The sequence below is a fragment of the Telmatherina bonti genome (assembly GCF_933228915.1).
Source record: "Telmatherina bonti genome assembly, chromosome: 20".
In the NCBI taxonomy this organism is placed as follows: Eukaryota; Metazoa; Chordata; class Actinopteri; order Atheriniformes; family Telmatherinidae; genus Telmatherina; species Telmatherina bonti.
The window spans coordinates 30,467,577-30,491,446 of NC_136618.1; the positions used below are offsets into that span (position 1 = coordinate 30,467,577).

At 41.7% G+C, this 23,870-nt stretch overlaps 1 protein-coding gene across 3 annotated transcripts in view; it reads right to left on the minus strand.

Moving 5' to 3' along the window:
• slc12a7b (solute carrier family 12 member 7b) overlaps window positions 1-23,870 on the minus strand; it is a 75,273-nt gene that overhangs the window by 30,006 nt on the left and 21,397 nt on the right. For 2 of the 3 annotated variants that reach the window (XM_079259748.1, XM_079259747.1), the window contains exons 1-3: window positions 23,604-23,779; window positions 1,379-1,473; window positions 699-830 (exon numbers count right to left, since the gene is read on the minus strand). In XM_079259748.1, the coding sequence (XP_079115874.1) occupies window positions 699-830; window positions 1,379-1,473; window positions 23,604-23,721 (345 nt within the window). In that variant the 5' untranslated portion in view covers window positions 23,722-23,779. Of the gene's footprint in view, window positions 1-698; window positions 831-1,378; window positions 1,474-23,603; window positions 23,780-23,870 lie in introns of those variants that run through there. The other variant, XM_079259749.1, reaches the window with a different exon arrangement.

Genomic DNA, 23,870 nt, shown 5'->3' on the forward strand with positions numbered 1-23,870 from the left:
ACGTTTAGGATGCATACCAGAATATAATGAGTCCAAAGCGACTGGATCAGCACATAGTTTCTTCCTCTCCATCAGAAAGACGCTCAGAATTTTAGAAGACGAGTTAAACATTAAAAAAGAAGGAAAAGGAAGAGAGCGAGGTCTCTGAGCAGCGGTGTAGTCCAGGGTATACGCTGGTATATACACTGGTATACGGAGTATACCAACTTCTTTTCAGTCAGCATTGAGTAAAGCCACTTCTAAAGCCCATCCAAACATCCCTACACATGTAGCTACGTCTCCCAGCAGATCAGTGTAGGTTACCAGTATGCTACACTGGTGCAGTTACGTTGACTTTAGTCTGAACATAGACATAATGTATGTCTACATGTCTATGAGCCTGTCTCTCACCAGTACTGGTTTAGTCATTTCACAACTCTTCCCCCCTGAAACTGAAGAGCCGACATTATGGGACAAAAAGCAGAAATACTGGTGGATTTTTGGGGAAAACTTTTCTGGGAAACATTTTCTTTTTTTTTTTTTTCAAAAAATGGCAAAAAATGAAGAGTATTCAGAGTTTACCCACTTCCTGTGGGACCACGACAGAACAAAGAGCAGGGATTCAGAGGTCAGAGACCTCCCCGTTACCTAATGCTCGTTCAGCAGATTGACAACAACTGTACGCCTCAGACAGCACACACACACACACACACCCTCACCTTCACGGCTTTCTTCTTCGGCCCCTCGTCTTCGTCGGCCTCCTCGTGCTCCTGGGCTCCCTGGGTCAGGTTGGTGTAGTTGGCCACCTTGTTAAGAAGCGACGACACCATGGGGTTGCTGTCCATCTCCTCCTGCAACGTCAGCAAAGTTCACGTTTCCAACTTCGCTCATCGTTTTCCCTGCAGCTGAATCTGAGCGCCTGGTTGTTGCCATTGGTTACCGTGTGCCGGCATGCAGTGGAAAATGACTTTTTAGTTTTCTAACTGTTGGAAACATCTGGAATGGTGCGTCTGGATCGGCCTCATACAGCTTGGAGACGCCACGGAGCTGATTGTGTACCCGGACGGCCGACCGCAGAGCGCCGAGTCGGCCAAATGGCATCAAGTTGGAGGAATGAAGCGGCTTTTTATTGTAAATAAACTCTGAGCGACGCGCGGCGGAGCGGAGAGAAGATTGCTACTTTCCCTGTGTTCTCTTTTTATTTAGCTCACCACATCTGAGCGCGGAGCTTCAGCGTCCTCCGCATCGACGGCGGCTTTTAGCTTCTAATTTAATCTGCAGGAGCCTGAAAACGGCTCTGGTGCAGCTCTGTCAGGCCCGTCTGAACGCCACCCTGCTCCAAACCGGCTGCATCCAGGTGACGTTTCACCACAACGAGCAAAAAGCAGCGAGCAGTTACCTCGAAAAGCGCCATGTTGGTGCCATCGTAGCTGTTGCCTTTGTCGTGGTCAGTGTTGTTGATGAAGGGACTGTTTTCCTTTGGGACGCCATCACCTGTGGAGGAGAGGAGGTTAGTTAGACGTGAGCGTCACATGACTGATGGCTTCTGAGCCAACTTATGTATTTATCTTGGTTTGCAAACAGGTTCCTGAAATTAAAGCAAATTACAACATTAAACATCTCCACAAACACACAACTTTACAGTGAAAAAAACTCTAAAATGAAATGAAAGACCGTCCAGTTAAGGTCATGGAGCTGGAGGCTCTCCCAGTAGCTACTGGCTGGGAGGCAGGGTGCGCTCTGGTCAGGTCCCCAGTGCAGTCGGGACATAAACGACCAGTAAAATGAAATAATAAGCTTTAAAATAAATTACAGACCAAAACAAAAAGAACAAAAACTTTACTGGAAATGTGATCCTTCAATAAAACAGAACCAAAATAAAAAGACGAAAATGAAATAAAGCAGCAGCTGAAATGTGAACGCAACAACGATCACATGGAACTAAATGTGATCATACAGACACACAGGAAAAAAACCTGCTTTCATGGCAGATCATTTAATCTTTTCCACTCCTAAAAAGAAGCAAACTCTCTTCTAACTTTAGTTTTCAACTCTCCATCCTGTAAAGCTGCTCCACGTTTAGTCTCACATGGAGAGCTTCAACCAGACAAACGTCTCCATCATCCAAACTCAACTTCAAAGAGCAAAACCAGCTGAACTACTGTCCAACTGTCCGACTGTTTAAGTCACTGGTCACTGCTGCTATCCCAGTGTTCCCAGTGCAGAGGATGGGAGAGCAATGGCTGCTGTGAAAGCCAGCATCTACACAGCCTCCAACCTCCAACAGGAGAGCGAGGAAGACTCATCCTCATCCTTCATCGTCTGAGGTTTGGTATGAAGCACCAGATGACCTGAAGCAGGAGAGTCCACCAGACTGGGTCCAACTGGGGACTCGGCTCGCTTGGGGGACAAACACTGCACTTCTCACACAGGCTGAAAAAATGTTAAATGCTATAAATGCAACTCCGTGGATTCAATTGTGGATTCAATTTACATGGTTTTTATTGATGTTTTTCATAAAAATGAAACAACAAAATAAAAAAAAATAAAAAAAAACATTCCCTCAATGTTCTCGTTTCCAGCAACAATCAGAATATCTCACCAACAAGTAGGACTGTGACCATACGCTTTTGTCCCGATTTGATTTGATTAGATTCCGATTTTTTGGGTGCTGATACGATTTAAATTGTGATTTTCATGATTCTTTAATATTGCTGATTTTTTTTTTTGTAGATTAAAAAGAAAAAAAAATGTATAAAACTTTTGCTTGTCATTTTTCTTTATTTCAATCAGGAAAAAACAACCCAGCAGCCAGATGCTCATTCTGCTGCTATAACGCCCAAGAAGACAAGGAAAAAGATCAATAAAAACAATAAAAATATAAAAAAATTTTATAATGGATTATTTTAATTTCTTTGGGAAAAAAAAAAAAAAAGAAAGTTTTTTTTTTGTTAAAAAAAATTTTTGATTTTAAAATTGTGAAGCAAAAAATCGCAACTTTTGATTTTTCGGTTTTCACCCCCCTACCAACCAGCCTGGTAATCTACACCACGTCTTCCTTCTGCACATCTTAACGTACGTCTCTCCTCATTCAGCTGCACTTTGCTACGGCAGAAACTTCTAAACGACACGAACACCAAGGTCAACATGCAGCCATACCATACGTCAACGGAAACGCGGCGATTTGCTTCACCGTACCTGGTGATGGGAGGCTCCTTACAGGAGCTGGCTCATCAAATAAAACATTGCATCCCCGAGCTACATCATGAAGACACAGTAAATTAGGAGTTTTAGATCTAAGAGAGGAATTATCGATGTCCAAACTTTTACAACCAAAGCATCAGAAGGAAAGATCAGGAAACTCTTTATGTTACGGCTGTCGAACTGCAAATTACTGACGTGTGTTTGGAGACTGTCCAAATAAAAGACTCCTCATGGAACACTTTTCCATTAAACCCATTAAACCCATTAAATCCATTAAACCCAATAAAACCATGGTGTCTATATAGATAAAGTAACAGATGTGCTGTTACGTTCTTGTGTCACTATTTAATCGATACATATAATAATAATAATAATCTTTATTCCAGACACATCGATCCATATTAGTAATTAATAATAAAAGAAAAATACATCCATATAAAGACACATAGCCTATATATACACACATATAATTATAAAAACGTCCGTAGAGACAGACATTCATTCCAGTGCTTCCAAAAACAGTAGAAATGCTTCATTTTGGCTCAGTCATAAACATTACATTTACATTTTTTGACTTCCTTAATCGACACATAAATCTTTACATGAAATTCCTCAACGCAGCATGAAAGGTAGGAACGTTATGTGACACAAGCATCGACTTACACTCGTCCATCTTAACAACAATACTCTAAAAGCATCATGAGACGCCACTTTAATTCATAAATGTTCAACAATGACGATCTTTCCTAATAATATAAAGACAGAAACGCAGCTGTAAAGTGTGGCAGGAACACAAAAGTTGTGCTATCAGGACACTTCAGGAGGACGGACCAGAAATCGGTTCCTCGGACGTGATGAATAGGAACAACGGAGATGTTGAGAAGGCAGCAGCTTCCTGTGGTCAGGACAGACACGTTACTTATTGTCTTTACATTTTTCTGGAATCTACAGGAAAAAAATCAATTTTCAAGTCAATTCAACTTTATTTATATCGCATCAAATCACGCCAATGCCATCTCAAGACGCTTTACAGACAAAAAAAACCTAATGAAAGCCAATTCATAATAGCATAATAGAGCAGACAAGACTTCCTCTACATGTCAATCTAATAGAATGTTTCTGCACCAAAATACTACAACAACATTCTTCCCATAGATTCCAGAAAAACGTAAAGACAATAAGTAAAATGTGTCTGATTTGTTGGATTTATTTATAAATAAAAGATAGATTGAGTGAAGGAAGAGATGCTGAATGGAGTATAAGGTGGTATAGATGTAGCCGCAGAGTAGAGAAAAACCCTCAGTAGGGAACAAGATGTACTGATCACCATTTAATAATCAACCCGTAACATTCTGAATGGTTTAGTCCCTCAGAGGGCCCTGTACCCATAACCATCAATCTAAATGATCAGGTTTCCTCGTCGTCCTCCTGAGTCATGGTACCACAGCTGAAGTCGAAGCCGTTTCTGCTGTGGGACAGAAATAAAACTTTTTACAACCTCGTTTAAAGTCTATAAAACTCTAGAAATAAAACCCAGGAAGGAAAAGTTGCACTGAATGTGAGGCAGTGGAGAACAATGCAAAACAAACACACAATACGCAGGTTTTATGAACGTATACGAGCGTTTCCAGGACAACAAGCTCGCCTACGCGGCACAGACACACACTGCTTTCTGTGGGTTTTTATGCACAACAACATCCACAGAGACAAATCAATTACTCTCAATCAATCAGTGGAGCTGTGTGAACTCTGACTTCAGGGGGATTTCATGGGCAACTTTTACTGCTTGATCCAGCTGCTGGGGGAATAAGAGGCTTGCAGCGTGGCTTAGCCTGCTGGTAATCACAGAGAAAGTCATCATGTCCTTGTTCCACGGCGCTCGAACACACAGGCGGAGCGGGACACAACACCATATTAGGTGAGGCCCAGTTTCTAATAAATGTGGATAAAGGGAATGAACTTAAGATCGTTTCTGCTGACTAGAGGGGGGGGGGGATGCTGCGAACGGTGAATCTGCCAGTGCTAAGCTCCGTTAGCCACCACATACCACAGGTAATCATTTTCTCAAATGACACAGGCTAAATCCTCTTTGAGGCTCGACTGCAGGCTAAAACCGGCAGCGCTGTTTCCATTTCAGGGAAGGTTTCTTCTTTTAGAGAGTGTCCACATGTAAGGTGGTTTAGAAGTCAATCAGGAAGCGATGAGGTAAGTATCGTACTCCAAGTCCTTGACTTGTCGGGTCGGTCGTGACACGGCAGAGCTCTCAGCGTCTTGTGCTGAGATATCAGCCGTACAGCAGGAGAACAAACATGGAAAAAGTCTTCAGCACCACCTGACAACAATCCTGCAGACTCTCAGCAATGTGTCATGCTCCCAAAAACTCCACAAATGTCCCATTAAACCCAGCATTGACCTGTCAAACCCTGCATCTACTGCAGGAAAGGGGAATAAACGGAGGCAAAGGCAGTGGAAGTGAGTCTGTCTTCCATATAACCTGAAGGGATGGAGTGTAAACAGGAGCTGTGAATGAGCTTTTGTGTCCAGCGGGACATGTTCCAGTTTTATGTACAGTAGTGGTGGTAAAGACCCTGGCCTGCTGAACAGATGTGGGTGTCTGTTCAGTTATCTGTGAATAAATTGCTCTGCATCCTGGAAAGGTTTGTCCAGTCTGAGTGCAGGTCGCATACAGAGGAGTTCCCTCTGCAACACGGCTGAAGAGCGGCTGCAGGACAGCCGGAACGCGGTGACCTGAAGGCAACACACACACACACACACACACACACACACACACACACACACACACACACACACACACACACACACACACACACACACACACACACACACACTCTCCTGCTCCTATAAGCCTCCCTGGCTTGTGACGATACGCTTCTGTCCCGATTCGATTAGATTCCGATTTTTTTGGGAGTCGATTCAATTTAAATTGCAATTCTCACAATTCTTCCATTTTGCTGATTTTTGTACATTAAAAACAAAAAATATGTATAAAACTTTTGTTTACTCGTCGTTTTCCTTGATTTCAATGAGGAAAAAACAACTCAGAAACCAGACCATCATTCTGCTGCTATATTGTCCAAGAAGAGAAGTAAAAAGATCAATAAAAACAATAAAAATGACCAAAATTTTACAATGGATTATTTTTGTTTATTTGGGATAAAATCGATTTTTAAAAAAAAAAAAAGAAAAAAAAATCGATTTTAAAATTGTGAAGAAAAAAAATCCACATTTTCGATTTTTCGATTTGATTTTCCCACCTCTACTATAAGCATATTCATCAGACTGTTTACAGCAACGTAACCCTGACGGGTGGATGCAGATGGTTTTTACTGAGCACGCTCAGTAAGACCGTCTTCGTTGCTTTAGCTGCATCTGATGAAACTTCAGGGACATAAATATAGAGAAGATTCTGGATTTCTGGCTCTGGAAAGCTGAAGCCGCTCCGCCGTGGACCGGATGTCCTACGTGAGCAGATGGCTGTTGTGGCTGCTGGTTTATAATCCCACCATTTCTTTATTTATTTATTTTCCCACTGCAGCTTTTATTTTTACGTGAACGATGTGCGACTCGGTGATGTCCAAACGTCTAAAAGACACGACGGTGAGCGCATCAGTCATGGCTCAGAGAGGAGGGTAAATTTGTGCAGTCTCAGAAGTATACACACACACAGCTTTGCAAATGTGGAGAAAACAGAGTGTGTGTGTGTGTGTGTGTGTGTGCAGGTGAGGCTGCGATACAAACACACACACATGCAAAGACGCAACTGCTGCGAACAATCCGACACCTGAAGACGAACTGCGTTAAAATGCTGAGTTAACCAACAATGGAGATTTACGGTCGCTTCAACGTGCCAGGTGGACAAAAAGGAGGGGTGAGGTGGCTTGAAGTGGGTTGAGACCTGGTGTGTGTGTGTGTGTGTGTGTGTGTGTGTGTTTAGATGCTCTACTTCTGCAGGTATCGGGCAGTGACTCCCAGAGCTATGGCGCATTAAACGACCCTTCGGAGCGTGACTTTGCTAACGGGAACGCTGCTTACGAAGGTCGAATCTGTTTGACGCAGTTCACTTCAGTTCTATGTCAACTCTGTTCGCAGTGTGTGTATGTGTGTGTGTGTGTGAATCTGTTTGCATTTCATTTATTTCAAATACATAAATGTAAATATTTCTACGCATGCATCATACTTTATTTAACTCAGAAAGAAGAAACATTTTATATTTATTACAGCTCAACTTTTTCAGATATTTTAACCAGAAATCTTTTAGAGACAAACTCCGTGTTTGACAGCTTCATGTCAGCATTCATTACATGATGCCCCCCCACTCCCCTCCTCCAAATGTTGCACACACTTCTTGTTTAACGCTTAAAACTAAATTTCTAAATCATAAAAGCACTTTGAGACTCATCACCTGCGAAGCAGAGCATCCTGTCGGGTGCCTCATCAGCTTCACACAGTGACAACAGAACATTATGGACGTCTCTGCTCGGACTCTCCGCTCACTGTAGTAATAAATGACCATGCATACTATTTATAACCGCTAAGCTGCACACTGTGACGGCGCAGTAAGCTGCCTAACGTGGCCGATGTCCGCCTGTGGCTCTTCGAATGTGAGGAAAGAAGCGACCTAGCAGACGGTCGGAAACCTTGTTTTTAACTAAACAACCAGATCGCAGAATTTCTCAAGTCGACTTGATTTGTTAGTTCATGACTTCGACTCACTACGAAGCATCAATTCAGCTTTATTTGTAGAGCACCACCACACAGCAGCCTGACGCCGCTGAGGCCGGATTTACTTAAAACTAGTTCCAACCCAAAAACAAGCCCCCGCCCCCCCTCTGAGAATGTGAGCGTCCCCCCCACATCAGCAGACGCATCGAGCTGCTGGACTCAAGAAGTTGAGCTGAAAATCAAAACTTACCCTTCCGGCGAGAGCCTCCCCTGTTCTCCATCCTGAGGAGCCCTGCCAAAAAGGGGGGGTTTTAGGGAGGGAGGGGGTCCTAGCTGTGGTCCCTGGGGAACTCCAGTAACGGGGGTCCACAGTGGAGAGATGCTGCCGGTGACGTGCTGAAGTCAGGAATGCTGGCTGCGCCGTGTGGATAATGTGAGGATAAGCTATTTCCGTGACAGTGTGTGTGTGTGTGTGTGTGTGTGTGTGTGTGTGTGTGTGTGTGTGTGTGTGTGTGTGTGTGAAAAGTGGCCTGTGACGCCGATGTCAGCTACATCAGCCATGCATCACACAGCATCCTAACCCTCCCACCGATAGGTCTGCGAGCGCAGACACACACACAGAAACACACACCTCCCGTCCCACAGCGTCCCTAAGCTCCTGATCGCCGCCACACTTCACACAAGTTAGCAGACACGAAGGGGAGGAGCGGCGGCGGCGGTGGCGGCGGTCGCACAAACCCCGCTAAAAAGGCAGATTTAGGTGAGTGCAGCTGGAGGGAGATGGGAGCACACGTAGGACCAACAGAAGCAGATAAAAATCCTGTCAACCCTGAGCTGCTAGCAGAACAGGGACGCTGCACGAAGAGAAAGAAGCAACCAGCACACTGCAGCCGGGATTAAGGGACAATAAAACACGTAGCGTCTGATTAGTTTGATTTCTCTATGCGAGAAAAATGGTCGACCTCCGAGAACCTCACAACAATGGAAGACCAAACTCTTCCCCAGTCATCACCTTGATGAACTTAGCACTCTGCTGTCTCCCTTTTTGGCAGCCGTTTAATCTGTCCGTCCAAGAGCATGCACAGTGGGCCCTAAGCACTTAACCAGATTAGGCTAATCCTGAACTTTTTATAAAACAAGACGCAACATCCAAGCTCAGGAAGTAGAGGAGGATATGGCTTTAAAGTGAAGCTTGCTTCCTGTTTCTGCCTCCTGACGGCGAGTCCACCAGGAGGACATCCTGAGACATGTTGGTCCTTCAGGATATGAAGAGGACTTTAGCTGACCAGAGGGGAGGCTTCAATGTCTCGGATGGTTCATTTAAAAAATAACAAAAATAAAATTGACTATTATTAATGATTATATCGTTATAATTATTATTGAAGAAGAACAGATTAACAGAAAACAATTAAGATATAGAAAATAAAGAAATATAGATCTGGATAAATATTACATGAAATGAAAAGTATTTTAGTGATCTCAAAGGGCAATTTCCATTTAATAGAAGCTCTTTTGTTTTTTTAAGCTGTTTTTAAAGGAAATAAGTGCAACTATAAAAGCCTTCTGAGATTTCCATCCTCCTCTAACCCTACAGTCACCTTACATGGATCCACTTTCAAATTCCAGATACATTGTTGATGAATCCACAGAGTTTTGGCTTCATTGTGGCGTTTTTGGCATGTTTGTTCTCTTGCAGTGACGAAAAGTTGTTCCTGATCTGGATGGTAGTATCCAGGATGTTGTTCCTGTTTTGGAAGGTTGTACCCAGAACGTTCTCTATGTTCTGGATGGTAGTATCCGGAACATTGTTCCTGATCTGGATGGTAGGATCCAGGATGTGTTCCTGTTTTGGAAGGTTGTACCCAGAACGTTCTCTATGTTCTGGATGGTAGTATCCAGAACATTGTTCCTGATCTGGATGGTAGGATCCAGGATGTTGTTCCTGTTTTGGAAGGTTGTACCCAGAACGTTCTCTATGTTCTGGATGGTAGTATCCAGAACATTGTTCCTGATCTGGATGGTAGGATCCAGATCAACGTTCTTCCTGTTCTAGATTGTAGTATCCAGAATGTTGCCGGGATCCACATCTATCTTTAGATTGGTAAACCAGTTGGGAACTTCTGGATTTTTTCACCATTTATGGTGGAGTTCTATGCAGATATACAGAAAATGGTTCTATCTCACAATGAGGAAGAATCCTTCACAACATTCCTGCATCCAGATGCTGATCCAGATCATTCCCATCATTTACTGGAGTCTAAGTCAGACCAAGACCCATTCTTAGAAACACATCATAAGGATCCCTCCAGTAGTTTTTACATTAAGTTACTTATGAACAGACAAACACCAGCAAAAACCAAACCTCCTCAGTGGAGGTAATAATGTAGATAATTATCTAGCAAATAAATGATAAGTTAATAAATATTAACAATAATTTAGATCTCCGTATAGTTGATATGAAACCAAATATCTCAGAGGGCAATATGATTACAACATTCAAAGGAAATAAATAAAAAAAAATATATATATATTATTCTTCATAAATAAATACAGATGATCTATAAAAATTATTCCGTATCTACAGCGACCAGACTGTAACAAAACTTTATTTCCTTTTTCCTTTTTTTAGAAGCAGCTTATAAAAAGTAATTTTAAGAAAAAGATATGCAGAAGACTTCATGTCTTGAGCAGTTTTAATCCGGGTTTCATCAGTGGATGTGAGGACAAAACCGAACATCTGCTGCCGGATGACAGATGTCATTAAAGTGCCAGATGTGTGAAGGCAGAGCTTAAAGAGGCTATCAAATCACAGAGTAAAGCGGGATTTAGCTGAATCAAGCTGCACTTGGCTTGACGTCAGATGGGTGCTGTGATAGTCATTACTGACTGTTTCTACACTGTCTGTGTGTGTCCTCGGGGTCAGCCTCAGTCCTGGACATGCCGTCTGCAGAATCAGCCACAAATACAACGCTGCGACAAATGTGTGTCTGAACAACAGATGACAGTGAAACGTCGTATTAAAAACAGGCCAGAGCTGGAAATACACCAACTACGCCTGGTTAATGACACACTAACCTGTCAGATCACACACAACGTAGCGCTGTGTGAGCCATATCAGTACCGTACATTGGTTTATTATTGGCATGAATAAAAATACATCTGGATTAAACTTCAGACTGAATTGTGGAAAAGTTTCACATCATTACGAGCAAATAACAATAAAACTCTTCCTGTCAGCTGTTTCTTACATCTGAAGCAGGTGCAAACAAAATGCGGACGTTGGCGATGTCCACGCATCCGGATACAAAAGTCAAAGCAAAATGTTCAACAAAGAAAAGCAAACCGTTTGTTAGTGGTCTGTAGGAAAGAAGCTGAAGGAAATAAGACGTAACTCCAGCAAACATAAACAATCAGTTGCATTTCCTTTTTTAATTGATACTTTCTATGTTGGACAACGGAGAATTGAGATTTTCAGGTGTTTCCACAGAATGATTTGTCGCGCACAAGCTGCTATTTTCGTCAAATCTCGTCCTGAGAGACTCCACTTAGAGAAGGATGAAGATACAAAACATTAGGTGTTTTGGAGCAGCTACTTGGCTTCTGCTGTGCTTCATTATAAGTCCTAAATCCTTGTAAAACTGCATTTTGCTGTGGTTTCCATCGAGGATGATGGTTATATTTCCATTTATACATCCGGCGCCATCTTTAGTCGAGATGAACTGGTCATGTGATCCCAGATGGCACATCTGGCGATGCATTAATGCTAAAAAGGTTTATCCGAAAAACTTCGATAAAATTCTTCTATAAGTCTGAAAATATATCTTGTGAGAGCAAAAAAAAAAGTTGCGATATTTGAGAAGTTTTATTGCGATATTTAGATTTTTGCATCTTTCTCAAGGAAATGGAAACGCGGTTTCATCTCAGTGTGAAAACAGTCTGACTTCAGATTAATGGGAAAATCAGAAAAAAACGCCTAATTTTTTCCAATCATGCTACGTTTTTCATCTAATCTGAGAGATAAAAAAAAAAAAAAAAGTGTTTTTAAAACAGCCTTTTAACTTTCTCTGCATATTTTTAAGCTTTTAAATAAAATATATTTTTGTCATAATTGCATCAATTTTTTAAAATATTTTCTATAAATGGCTGAACATCATCTTCCACGTAGTTATTCCAGTTCTTCCTCTTCTTGCTCTTTTATCTATTTATTTTGCCAGCAGCTGTAAAACACTTGACTTATCAGTGTTGCATGTTATTCCATTTCTAATTGAAGACGACAGAGTACGTTGTTTTCCCCGACTCCAGATCCAAAAGGCAGATGTGTTGATCAGAAGAGGGGCGTGTTAGAAAGATCATTTTCCACCAGAAGATTCCCAGCAGAGATGTACCAACAAAACATAGGAAACAAGCTTTGCAGCACATACATGTAGAAACACAGGCTGAAGCTGGTGTTTATGAAAACATCTGGGAGCTAAAAACGTTTCTCCTCCAGTCAAACAGCTGCAGGAGCGCCAGCGAGGCTCTGAAGGAGCCATGAAGCCCAGAAGAACATCATGAAGCCCAGAAGAACATCATGAAGCCCAGAAGAACATCATGGAGCCCAGAAGAACATCATGGAGCCCAGAAGAACATCAGGAAGCCCAGAAGAACATCATGAAGCCCAGAAGAACATCATGGAGCCCAGAAGAACATCATGGAGCCCAGAAGAACATCAGGAAGCCCAGAAGAACATCATGAAGCCCAGAAGAACATCATGGAGCCCAGAAGAACATCATGGAGCCCAGAAGAACATCATGGAGCCCAGAAGAACATCATGAAGCCCAGAGGAACATCATGAAGCCCAGAAGAACATCATGGAGCCCAGAAGAACATCATGGAGCCCAGAAGAACATCATGAAGCCCAGAAGAACATCAGGAAGCCCAGAAGAACATCAGGAAGCCCAGAAGAACATCAGGAAGCCCAGAAGAACATCATGGAGCCCAGAAGAACATCATGGAGCCCAGGAGAACATCATGAAGCCCAGAAGAACATCATGGAGCCCAGAAGAACATCATGGAGCCCAGAAGAACATCATGGAGCCCAGAAGAACATCATGAAGCCCAGAAGAACATCATGAAGCCCAGAAGAACATCATGGAGCCCAGAAGAACATCATGGAGCCCAGAAGAACATCATGGAGCCCAGAAGAACATCATGAAGCCCAGAAGAACATCATGGAGCCCAGAAGAACATCATGGAGCCCAGAAGAACATCATGGAGCCCAGAAGAACATCATGAAGCCCAGAAGAACATCATGGAGCCCAGAAGAACATCATGGAGCCCAGAAGAACATCAGGAAGCCCAGAAGAACATCATGAAGCCCAGAAGAACATCATGGAGCCCAGAAGAACATCATGGAGCCCAGAAGAACATCATGAAGCCCAGAAGAACATCATGAAGCCCAGAAGAACATCATGGAGCCCAGAAGAACATCATGGAGCCCAGAAGAACATCATGAAGCCCAGAAGAACATCATGAAGCCCAGAAGAACATCAGGAAGCCCAGAAGAACATCATGGAGCCCAGAAGAACATCATGGAGCCCAGAAGAACATCATGAAGCCCAGAAGAACATCATGAAGCCCAGAAGAACATCATGGAGCCCAGAAGAACATCAGGAAGCTCTCAGCAGCTTTGGTGTGGCCCTCGCTGTTCTTTTGCAGGAAAATTAAACATCACAGATCATTTTTCCCTTTTTAACCCTCTGATACACGAATTAATAATTAATGCCACATTTTTCCACATGTAATATTTTACTTCTACAGACGTGTACAGAGACACTTTTCTTTGTTTTTATTGTTATTTGACTTTTTTGTTTATTTTATCTATTCTAAAGAAATATATTTATAAAACAAAATATTTATATATTAAGAATATTCTATAAAAATTGACAAGTACCATGTTTTCGTACTGTTTATCACTGAGGTAAACTCTGTAATAACGTATATTTATGAAGTTTTATATGTGATCATTCTTAGTGAGGGGCAGTGTGACTCTCCTGTGGCAAAATTGCAAATATATCATTGTCACTTATGAATATAGTAGAAAAAGCCTTGAAATAGGCATCCACTGTAGTGGTGGTGACTATATGCTTTTGTTCTGATTCAATTTGATTGCGATGTTTTGGGTGCCCATTTGATTTAAAATGCGATTCTCATTCCTCCCCAATATTGCTGATTTTTGTAGACTAAAAACAAAAGAAATGTATAATACTTTTTTTGGCGCGTCATTTTTCTAGATTTCAATGAGGAAAAAACAACACAGCAGCCAGACCATCATTCTGCTGCTAGAATGCCCAGGAAGACAAGTAAATAGATCAATAAAAACAATAAAATGACAAAAATTTTATAATGGATTATTTTTATTCATTTGAAAAAAAAATCAATTTTTTAACAAAAAAAATCTATTTTAAAATTGTGAAGCAAAAGAATCGTGAATTTCAATTTTTCAATTCAATTTTCCCACCCCTAGTGGACATGATGCATTAAAGGGTTAATCATCAATGATAGAGGAACACCAGCGATATGTCCAAACACCAATTCACAATGAGCCGACTGACAGACGCAAAAGGCTACAGCTCTTTCGTCTGCGACACCAAAAATGTTTATGTAACCAGAATCAACAAGCGACCAATCACAGTTCAGGCTGCGACACTGTTACAGCGAAAACACTTTTCCAGGTGAGAAGAGAAAGAAATTACAAGATGCTCGCGTCTCCTGCACATCAGCAGCACATTTACTCTTTCATGAAGTCATGTAGGTATTAAATTTATTTTGTGATGGTCCTAGTTTGACCAGGAGCAGCTAGTTTATCTGTAGGTAATGTCTATAGACTGTATATAAGATGGACGGAGCCATCGTGACGTCACCCGTAGGTTTCTGAAGCTTGGCGGGCGGTTCCTACCATCGCCATCTTGGTAGGGGCATGCGTGTCTGGCTTTGCAGTCTGAGACTAAGGTTATGTCAACCAGCAGCTGGCGTTTGGCTCTTCTGGTATTATTGGCAATGCCTTTCTGTCTGTTGCGTATTGATCTCTGCACCCACTTATCTTGGCCACCAGCCTGACAGCAGCTTCCATGCTATGGAGAGACAGGTCATCAGCTGATAGCTGGATGAGACGCTCCCTTCTGGGCAAAGGTAGTTCAAATGTCCATGCATGTGCATCGCTCCCCATTGGTCCCTTCCCATGGTCAACCGGGCCTCAGGTGTCAGTCCATTTGTGCTGCTCGGTGCTCAAGAAGAGGAGTTACTGGTTCCATATGTAACCAGTAGGACTCGTGTCCAAGTCACTGGATCGATAAAAAACTTCTTTTATCTGTTTAGTTTTATTTCTGCAGAGCCTGTGTGGCGATATCAGAAGATTTCTTTCCAACGTCAGGATGTTTCACAGGACATGGGAGCTGCTACAAATGTAATCTGTGCGGTTAGATGAACCCATTAACAGCTTTTTCATCACTTTTATTCCAGTTAAATTAAAACTAAATCTGATGGTGATTCAAGATGATGAATGATAATGAAATTAACTTTGGTGGTATTTCTTTCTGACCGTGACTTAGTTAACTCATTAATAATTCATTGCCACAAATTAATTAGTTTTAAATCAGTTTCACCAGATAGACTCCTTAGAGTTTTTTTCTTCTCTCTGTTGTCATTAATGTGGTTTTTGTTAGATTCTCATCTCCCCGGCTGTGTTGCCTGTTTAGCAGTTAAACTTAGTTTCCTCTTCTTCGAACAAAGAACAAGGTTGAATAAAAATTCCAAGTGCGTAAGCGATTATAAATGTACAAAGCATGTTTTGAATCAATGCATTTCACAGCTTTTTTTTTTTTTAAATACAATAATAAATGTTTAGCTATTTTTAATAAATAAATATTTTATTTATTTTTCCTATACAGGTTTTTAGCCTTATACTGTTTATTGATTCAATTTCTACATTATTTTCAAACCTAAACCTCTTTTTTTTTTTTTGGATGGCTATTAAGATCAGTTTTTTTTTTATTGTATCAAAATGTCTTTGAATTGGTTATTTACTAAGCCAGTCTTTTTTCTTGTTTCAATAAAAAAACACAAAAGTTTCCTCTTATTCTGTTGTCTCCAGGTCAGAGCAGACAGTACGCTAACTCATGTCCCATCTAGTGGTCTAATGTGGTATTACAGGCAAATCCAGACCACATTGGTGCTGGTTTGTTCATAACTGGTAGACCGAAGCCACGGCAGATAAATCCACACAGAAATGGTGGATGTGAAGATCAACCTCCATCTGACTGTCCAGAGGAAAAGAGGATTCTTCTGCCAGACATCTGTTGAGACGCCTCAGCTGCTCGGTCAGAAGTTAAATTACTGAAATGAAAGCCATGTGAACCCTCGAGGCCTCATGCAGCTCCAGCTGACAGAGAAGGGTCAGATAGCGTGAAAGTAGAGAGCCGCTGAGCGTGCGCATGATTGTGGGTTAAAAGCTTATCAGTGACACCATATTGAGGACAGGCAACTGGTCAGGATGAGATCACTGAACAGGAAACACAAGCAGCAGCCAGAGAGGGCCGGACTCTCTACTGCAACCCCAAAAACCTCTGGTCTAAAACTAAATTCATTCCTCAGTCCCACTAGTTTGCCTTACAGTTACTGGTCTCCAGTAAGATGGTTAATGGTCATACTAGTCATGCATCACACTCAAATATCTGTATTTTAGCCCAGTTTCTGAAGCCAAGGTCAGAAATACGTCCACTGTAGGTGTTGTGCAGAATACAGTTAGCGATGGATTTGTTGAATTAAAACGCTGAAAACACAACATTATCTAAAAGCAACACACCGTTTGTTACAGCTGCTGTGTGAAGTGTACTTCTTCCCATATCAGCATCAGGAAAAAGCCAAACAAAGCCGTGCCAGAGATGGTGAAACTAAATGGATGAATCTTGCCAGAGAGGAGATGGATGCATGTCATTAAGTTGAAGACAAGCACACGTGTGCAGGGCCTCAAAAACACCATGGGAACGTGAGTATCTGCAATATTATCATTGATTCCTGCTAATCTAGCTCGTATATTACTGCTAATTAAATCATGTCAATGTGTAATCTGAGCCATAAAGCTAAAAGGAAGAAGACGGCGTTGTAGTCCGCGTTGTAGTCGCCTTCCTGCATTTGCTTTACTTGAAGCGAGCTGAGACCGATGTCTGTAGGTGGACCGTTTCATCTGCAGCAGTTTGTTGCACGTTCACGTGTCCCAAAAGAAAACCGAACTTTCCAAACAAACAAATTAGAATTAGAACCAGAAAAGCTGTCGTATATCTTCCACAGTCGCGCAAGTACCTCTACATGGTGGCTTTTAATGCAGACGTTCCCATTCAGGCCCACCCATCGTGTCTGTCGTATACACCACTCACAGTCGGGTTGCTGCACTACCGAAATTCAGAGATCCACCTTTTGTTTTGTCAGCTTTGAAATCTATTTAACATTTGTACATCTTTCAGAATTACCCAGGTTCGCATTGCAATGCCGATAAAAAACATTCCGTCATTTCGAGCCAGATTATCCAATGGGCATTATGGGCACAGGCCCAGGGGCCCACGCCCTCTTGGGGCACATGTGAGGATCACGTAAGGCAAACACCAGCAGTTTGGACATGAAACAAAATGTACATTAAAGCCAGATAGTCACACCACAGTGTCTAGTATATTGCGAATGGTATCACAGGTTGAAATGTCGTTTCACAATTCACAATTTCCACAATGTTTCGGTGTAGAACGGGGCACCTGGAACACTCTGTGCCCAGGGCCCTGTGCACTTTTTATCCGGACCTGCGTCATTCCTACCATCAGCCCCGTCTTTAACCAGCTTCACTGGCTCCGTTCCCACCATAAGCTCCGTACGGTACAGGATGGTTGCATTTCTTTGCTTTTCCACAAAAGGAAACTGGGAAACGTGCAAAAATATCCAATCTGTCCTACTTTCTGAGGACTCCCAGTCCTACCAACAAAAAAGAAGACAAACAGCTGAATGTCCATCGTTCCTCTTTGTGTTGTGTTTTTCTTGGCTATAAATCAGGAAGTTATCACACAGCTATGACATCACAGTATCACACTGCTACGCATCTTTCACAGCCTGGCTTGAACTCGGCATAAAAGGTCAGGGTGTGGCTATGGAAACGCAACTGAGATCAGCGTTAGCAGAACCGAACCGTACTAACTGCACCCCCTCCAGATCCTCAAGTCCCAACTCAAAAGCCACATGTTCAGACTGATTCTGACCTCCTCACTACACCTGCAGAGCCTGTTTATTTTCACTTTATTCTACTCAATGTTCACCATTTGTGTTATTTTATAATGACTGCTTTCACGTTTAGCAGTGTTCATGTAAGTTGACCTATAAACAAGATTTTTTTTAACTTATTATTAGTAGCATAACTAAAGGAAAGCGTTAGCCTGCAGCCCTGGACTCTAAATCATTTCATGTCTCATTACTTCACTCACAGCATTCCTTTATCTCCGTCCAGCCATTTCCTGCATCCATTTCTTCTTGACAACCCACATCCATCAACACATCGCAGAGCAGACAGAATACAACAAAACATCCTCTCAGATTAAATATCTTTTCTATAGAAATACACTGGAAGCAGCTCTCTGTGGGTAAATGTCTGGATTTCCGAGGTCAGTCATCAGCAACAACCTTTTAATCTAATCAACAACACCTTCAACTCTGAAGACATTTAAAACAACACACAACCATGAATTATTTCAGGTTTATGCTGCTTTGTGAGGTGAATATGAAGTGATATGCAGCTGAAAGTTGTGCAACAATGCAGGGTGCAGTCAAGCTGAAGTATAAAAAACAAAGACGGAGTTTCCAAACCATTCCCAAAGACCTCAAAGAGACCAGGCGAAAACCAGAACAAGGTTTGTACGTCTGTCTTTAAAGGAGCAGGATTTAGAAACTCTGCAGTGGAAACAGAATAAAGCAAATCTATTCAGATAATGAAGAGTTAACGTGAAAAGGGAAAGAAAGAAACCAAATGTAGAGCGTTAAACCGAAGCAGATCTGCCCTGGAAACAAACAGGAAGCACATGACCAGGACAGGCAAACACCAAGCTGGTGCAGACATACCTGCTCCGTTTACACTTCAGCAGCAGACATAGAACAGATCCTTCACTCTTTCTACTGAAACCATAATCTGGTGAGAACGTCTAGACTGTCATTTATTTTCAAGGCCAGTTTCTCTGCGACACATTAGACCAGTGCAGGGTAACTGGGACACAGGGAGGAACTGGTATAGTAACAGATACTGATAATGTAAATTGTGGAGGTGTAATATTCAGTGGTTTTCAATCTGACTCCATCAACTCCCACAGAATAGTTTTTGATTATGTAAAACTGTTTTTCCCTGCACTTCCTCCCACTCCACCCAGTCCCACAAAGACTGCTCATTCCACTCAGAAACACTGTGTTCTGTCCAAACTGAACACTTTATGTAGCAGGAGAAGTGAGACACATCTGGCCAGGCTGCCATATAAACTAAATAAAAGTCTTTTCACAGTCACAACAGCACATATGATCATATCATTATCATATACAGTACTGATTGATAAATAGACTTTCTGAAGGTCTTGTGGAGTCTGGACCCGTGAAACTAATGAACTGGTAAAGTCAATACGTCTTGGGATCTTTAGTCTCTTTGGCTATGTTCACTCTGAAGGTTTATTGCCCAATTTTTCATTTTTTATTCGCTGTGTTCCACATAATGATTGAATGCAGAGGCGTCCAGCTCCGGTCCTCGAGGGCCACAATCCTGGAGGTTTTCCACTTATCCCTTCTCCTGACACCTGACTCGACTTTGGACACCCTGATTTTATGCAACATCCATTAGAGCCCGGTTTGAACAGCGATGATCCTTAAGTGAAGCTGGATGCTCAGAGGAAGAAGCACGCATGATCGCTGTGTTTACGGAGGTAACTCTGGATGCTGTGCTTGCCAGTTTCAAAGCTGACACACAATTGAAGACGACAACTTTATGACACAATATTATTCTGTTTACATTTGGCCTTCGCTGCTTTCTGTCTTCTCCGGCGCAGAATTGTCAGATGTCGGTCATGTCGGATTAAATGTGATATGACCGTTATGAGAGAAGTTGATTTGAAAAAGAAAACTTACATATCTGTGTATCTGATTTAAAAGCACATTTAAGAGTAACCTCGTGAGGAATTTGAAAATTTGTGGTGTTTAGACTGTCATAAGAGCATCAGATATGGATCACATAAGGTCAGATTTAAGGCTTGGAGTGTGAACATAGGCTTTATTCCTGCAGGCCTGCCACAAAGACACATAATAACTTCTCATTTCTTTAGTTGTATCTATGAACAACATCAAAGATAAAGCAGGGTTTTCCAGCAACAATGTGATTCCTGCAGCTTTAAGATGAAAACGGGGCAAATCTCAGTAGGATGTGCAAGGAAGAGGAATAAATCCAGCAAAGACCTGAACCAGTACCTGAAAGACTTATCTGGACCTTTAGTTAATCCTTGCTGTGTTTACCCGTGTTACCTGTGTTAGCAGTGTAATCTGTTTTAGCCGTATTGCATGTGTTAGCTGTGTAATCTGTGTTAGCTGCATAATCTGTGTTAGTTGTGTTACCTGTGTTAGCTGCATAATCTGTGTTACCTGTATTACCTGTGTTAGCAGCATAATCTGTGTTACCTGTATTACCTGTGTTAGCTGTGTAATCTGGGTTAGCTGTGCAATCTGTGTTACCTGTGTTAGCTGTGTTAACTGTGTAATCTGTGTTACCTATGTAATCTGTGTTAGCTGGGTTACCTATGTTAGCTGTGTAATCTGTGTTAGCTGCATATTCTGTATTAGTTGTGTTACCTGTGTTAGCTGTGTAATCTGTGTTAGCTGCATAATCTGTGTTACCTGTGTTAGCTGTGTTAACTGTGTAATCTGTGTTACCTATGTAATCTGTGTTAGCTGGGTTACCTATGTTAGCTGTGTAATCTGTGTTAGCTGCATATTCTGTATTAGTTGTGTTACCTGTGTTAGCTGTGTAATCTGTGTTAGCTGCATAATCTGTGTTACCTGTATTACCTGTGTTAACTGTGTAATCTGGGTTAGCTGTGCAATCTGTGTTACCTATGTTAGCTGTGTAATCTGTATTAGTTGTGTTACCTGTGTTAGCTGTGTAATCTGTGTTAGCTGCATAATCTGTGTTACCTGTATTACCTATGTTAGCTGTGTAATCTGTGTTAGCTGCATATTCTGTATTAGTTGTGTTACCTGTGTTAGCTGTGTAATCTGTGTTAGCTGCATAATCTGTGTTACCTGTATTACCTGTGTTAGCTGTGTAATCAGGGTTAGCTGTGTAATCTGTGTTAGCTGTACAATCTGTGTTAGCTGCATAATCTGTGTTAGTTGAGTTACCTGTGTTAGCTGTGTAATCTGTGTTAGCTGTGTAATCTGTGTTATCTGCATAATCTGTGTTAGTTGTGTTAGCCATGTTAGCTGTGTAATCTGTGGTAGCTGCATAATCTGTGTTAGGTGTGTTAGCCATGTTAGCTGCATAATCTGTATTAGTTGTGTTACCTGTGTTAGCTGCGTAATCTGTGTTAGCTGCATAATCTGTGTTAGGTGTGTTAGCCATGTTAGCTGCATAATCTGTATTAGTTGTGTTACCTGTGTTAGCTGCGTAATCTGTGTTAGCTGCATAATCTGTGTTAGCCATGTTAGCTATGTAATCTGTGTTAGCTGTGGCTATGATCAAGAAATCAAAAATCCATCTGATACCTCAAACATTATATAACCAGTGCTTCATAATTATGGGTTAATATTTGTTAAATACCAAATTCATGGTATTTATGTCAGTTTAAGGCAACGATCCAATACTCTTTTTACTCTTTATTTTATGTCTTCAAATTTGAACCTTAGCAATGAATAAGGGTGGACTTTATTTTTTACATGGCTGTAAATAATTAGGAGAACAAAGAGGAAATTCATGGGTCAATGAGAAAAAACTGGAGCCTGTTAAATTACAGGATGGGGGTGGGGTCTCACCTCCCCCCACTCAGCCAACGGGAAGCAGGCCAGCAGGATAATCAATACCAGTGACTCCTGCTTGACTCGGTCCTCCCTGACATAAGCTCAGCATTTACACTCTCATGGCTACTCCCAAGACAAACACACTGTCTTCAAGCTTCATGTGTGCAGCTATCGTTAGATAAAGTAAAACAGTTTAAACAAATATCCAGTTTTCAGATTTTATTGTGATTTATAGCAAAAAAAAGTCATATCGCAAAAGAGACCATCTTGCTTCTAAAAGTATCGGCTCAAACTGTGGGGTTATAAGAAATCATTTTGTGTATTCCCAAGAAGTGTGTGGCCTACTGCTATCACTACTAACCCAAACCCAACTTCTTTGCAAATGGTTTGCATGTGCACAGGCAGTAGCACAACTAAAGCATTCTCTCTCCCAGTCTGTAAAATCCTACCCAGCACGCAGCCGTAATTGCAGCTCCACAGCAGGAAAGCAGTGCTCTCAGCACCGTGCACAGCGCCGTAAAACTAGCAACTTAACGAAGAACGAGTCAAGAAAAACATTGAGTGTTGGAGGGAAGTTTGTTAAATATGCACTCTGTGACCTGAATAGGCTGAATGTTCTGGAAAACAGAACATTCAGTTCTAAATAAGTTTATGTTTATGTCCAGCTGATAACAGGAGGAGGAGCGCTTTGTTCTGACATGATATACATATTGTCTCATTGATCCAGGCTGTTTGTAAGACTGGCAGGAAAGTAGGTCCCCACATCAGCCAGTCAAAGTTATCCCAATGCTGGTCTGCTTTCATCTGCTACATTTCTGACTATTACATTCATGTTAAAGGTCTGCTAACATCTGCCTGCTTGAGTCCAGACATCATGTAGACCTCCATGAGGTCTTCCAACTTTAAATCCTGCCAAAAGGTCTTTTGATCTATTTTTTAGAGTGGTAAATTAGGTAATGTGGGTGATTATTATTCCATTATTTTATTTCTTACTTAGTTACTAAATTCTAAATCCTGTAAAAACTTGTTTTTTTTAAGGTATTTTCTCAAAGTGAGAAAGAAAGACTGGAAGAAGCATTGAGAGCCGACTTCTGAGGTTTTTCTTTTTCTTAGTAAGACTAGAAAGTCTAGAAATGTTATGTTTGAGGCAATCAAAGTGTTTTTATTACCTTCCAGCACTGGTAGTTTATTTCACTTGATTATAAGCAGAATCCTTTTTATTTCCTCATATTAAAACGCCTCATTATTACGGAGCCGCAAGTGCTTCAAGAAACTGGCAGATGTCATCAGTCAGATGCTCACCAGGCCATTACTTTAAATGTGCATAAACATGGCTAGAGATAGGAGAGATAAGCCCAGCAGAAAAACAAACTGGTTGGTAAGAGAGACCAGATAAAACCCAGTCAACAAACACACCCCCCCCCCCTTTAAACTTTATCTTGTGGACGAAGATAAAATTTTAAAAAATGAAGATTTGGAGCAAAAAGGAAACTCTGAAAGTGTTTCCTTTTCAGTCTAACATAAAGGCAGCAGCAACTCCTGCAGCAAAGCCAAATTATCAATGTGCATTGGACCGTCTGGAACTTTCCAGAAAAAGACGGCGTGTTTGAGTCTCATTTGACAAGAGAAAAACTAATTTAGTCTTTAATCCTCCGTCAGGTGGAAGTGAAAACATCTAATCTCACCTGTGGGTTCGCCTTCTTCTTTCAGCGCATTGTTGTCATCCACATCCTCGTCCTCATCCCCCTCTTTTCCCTTCCTGGCGTTGTCCTTCACAGGGATCACGGTGAAGTTAGTGGGCATTTTTACACCATGTGCTTCCTCCCTCTGTCTCCTGTTTATCACACTCCTCTCCCCTCCTTTCTCCTCCCTCTGTTCTCCTACTTCTTTCTCCTCCCCTGCCCTCTCCTTTCTTGCTCGAGTTGTTTGCCTTTCCTCCTACAGACTTGCTG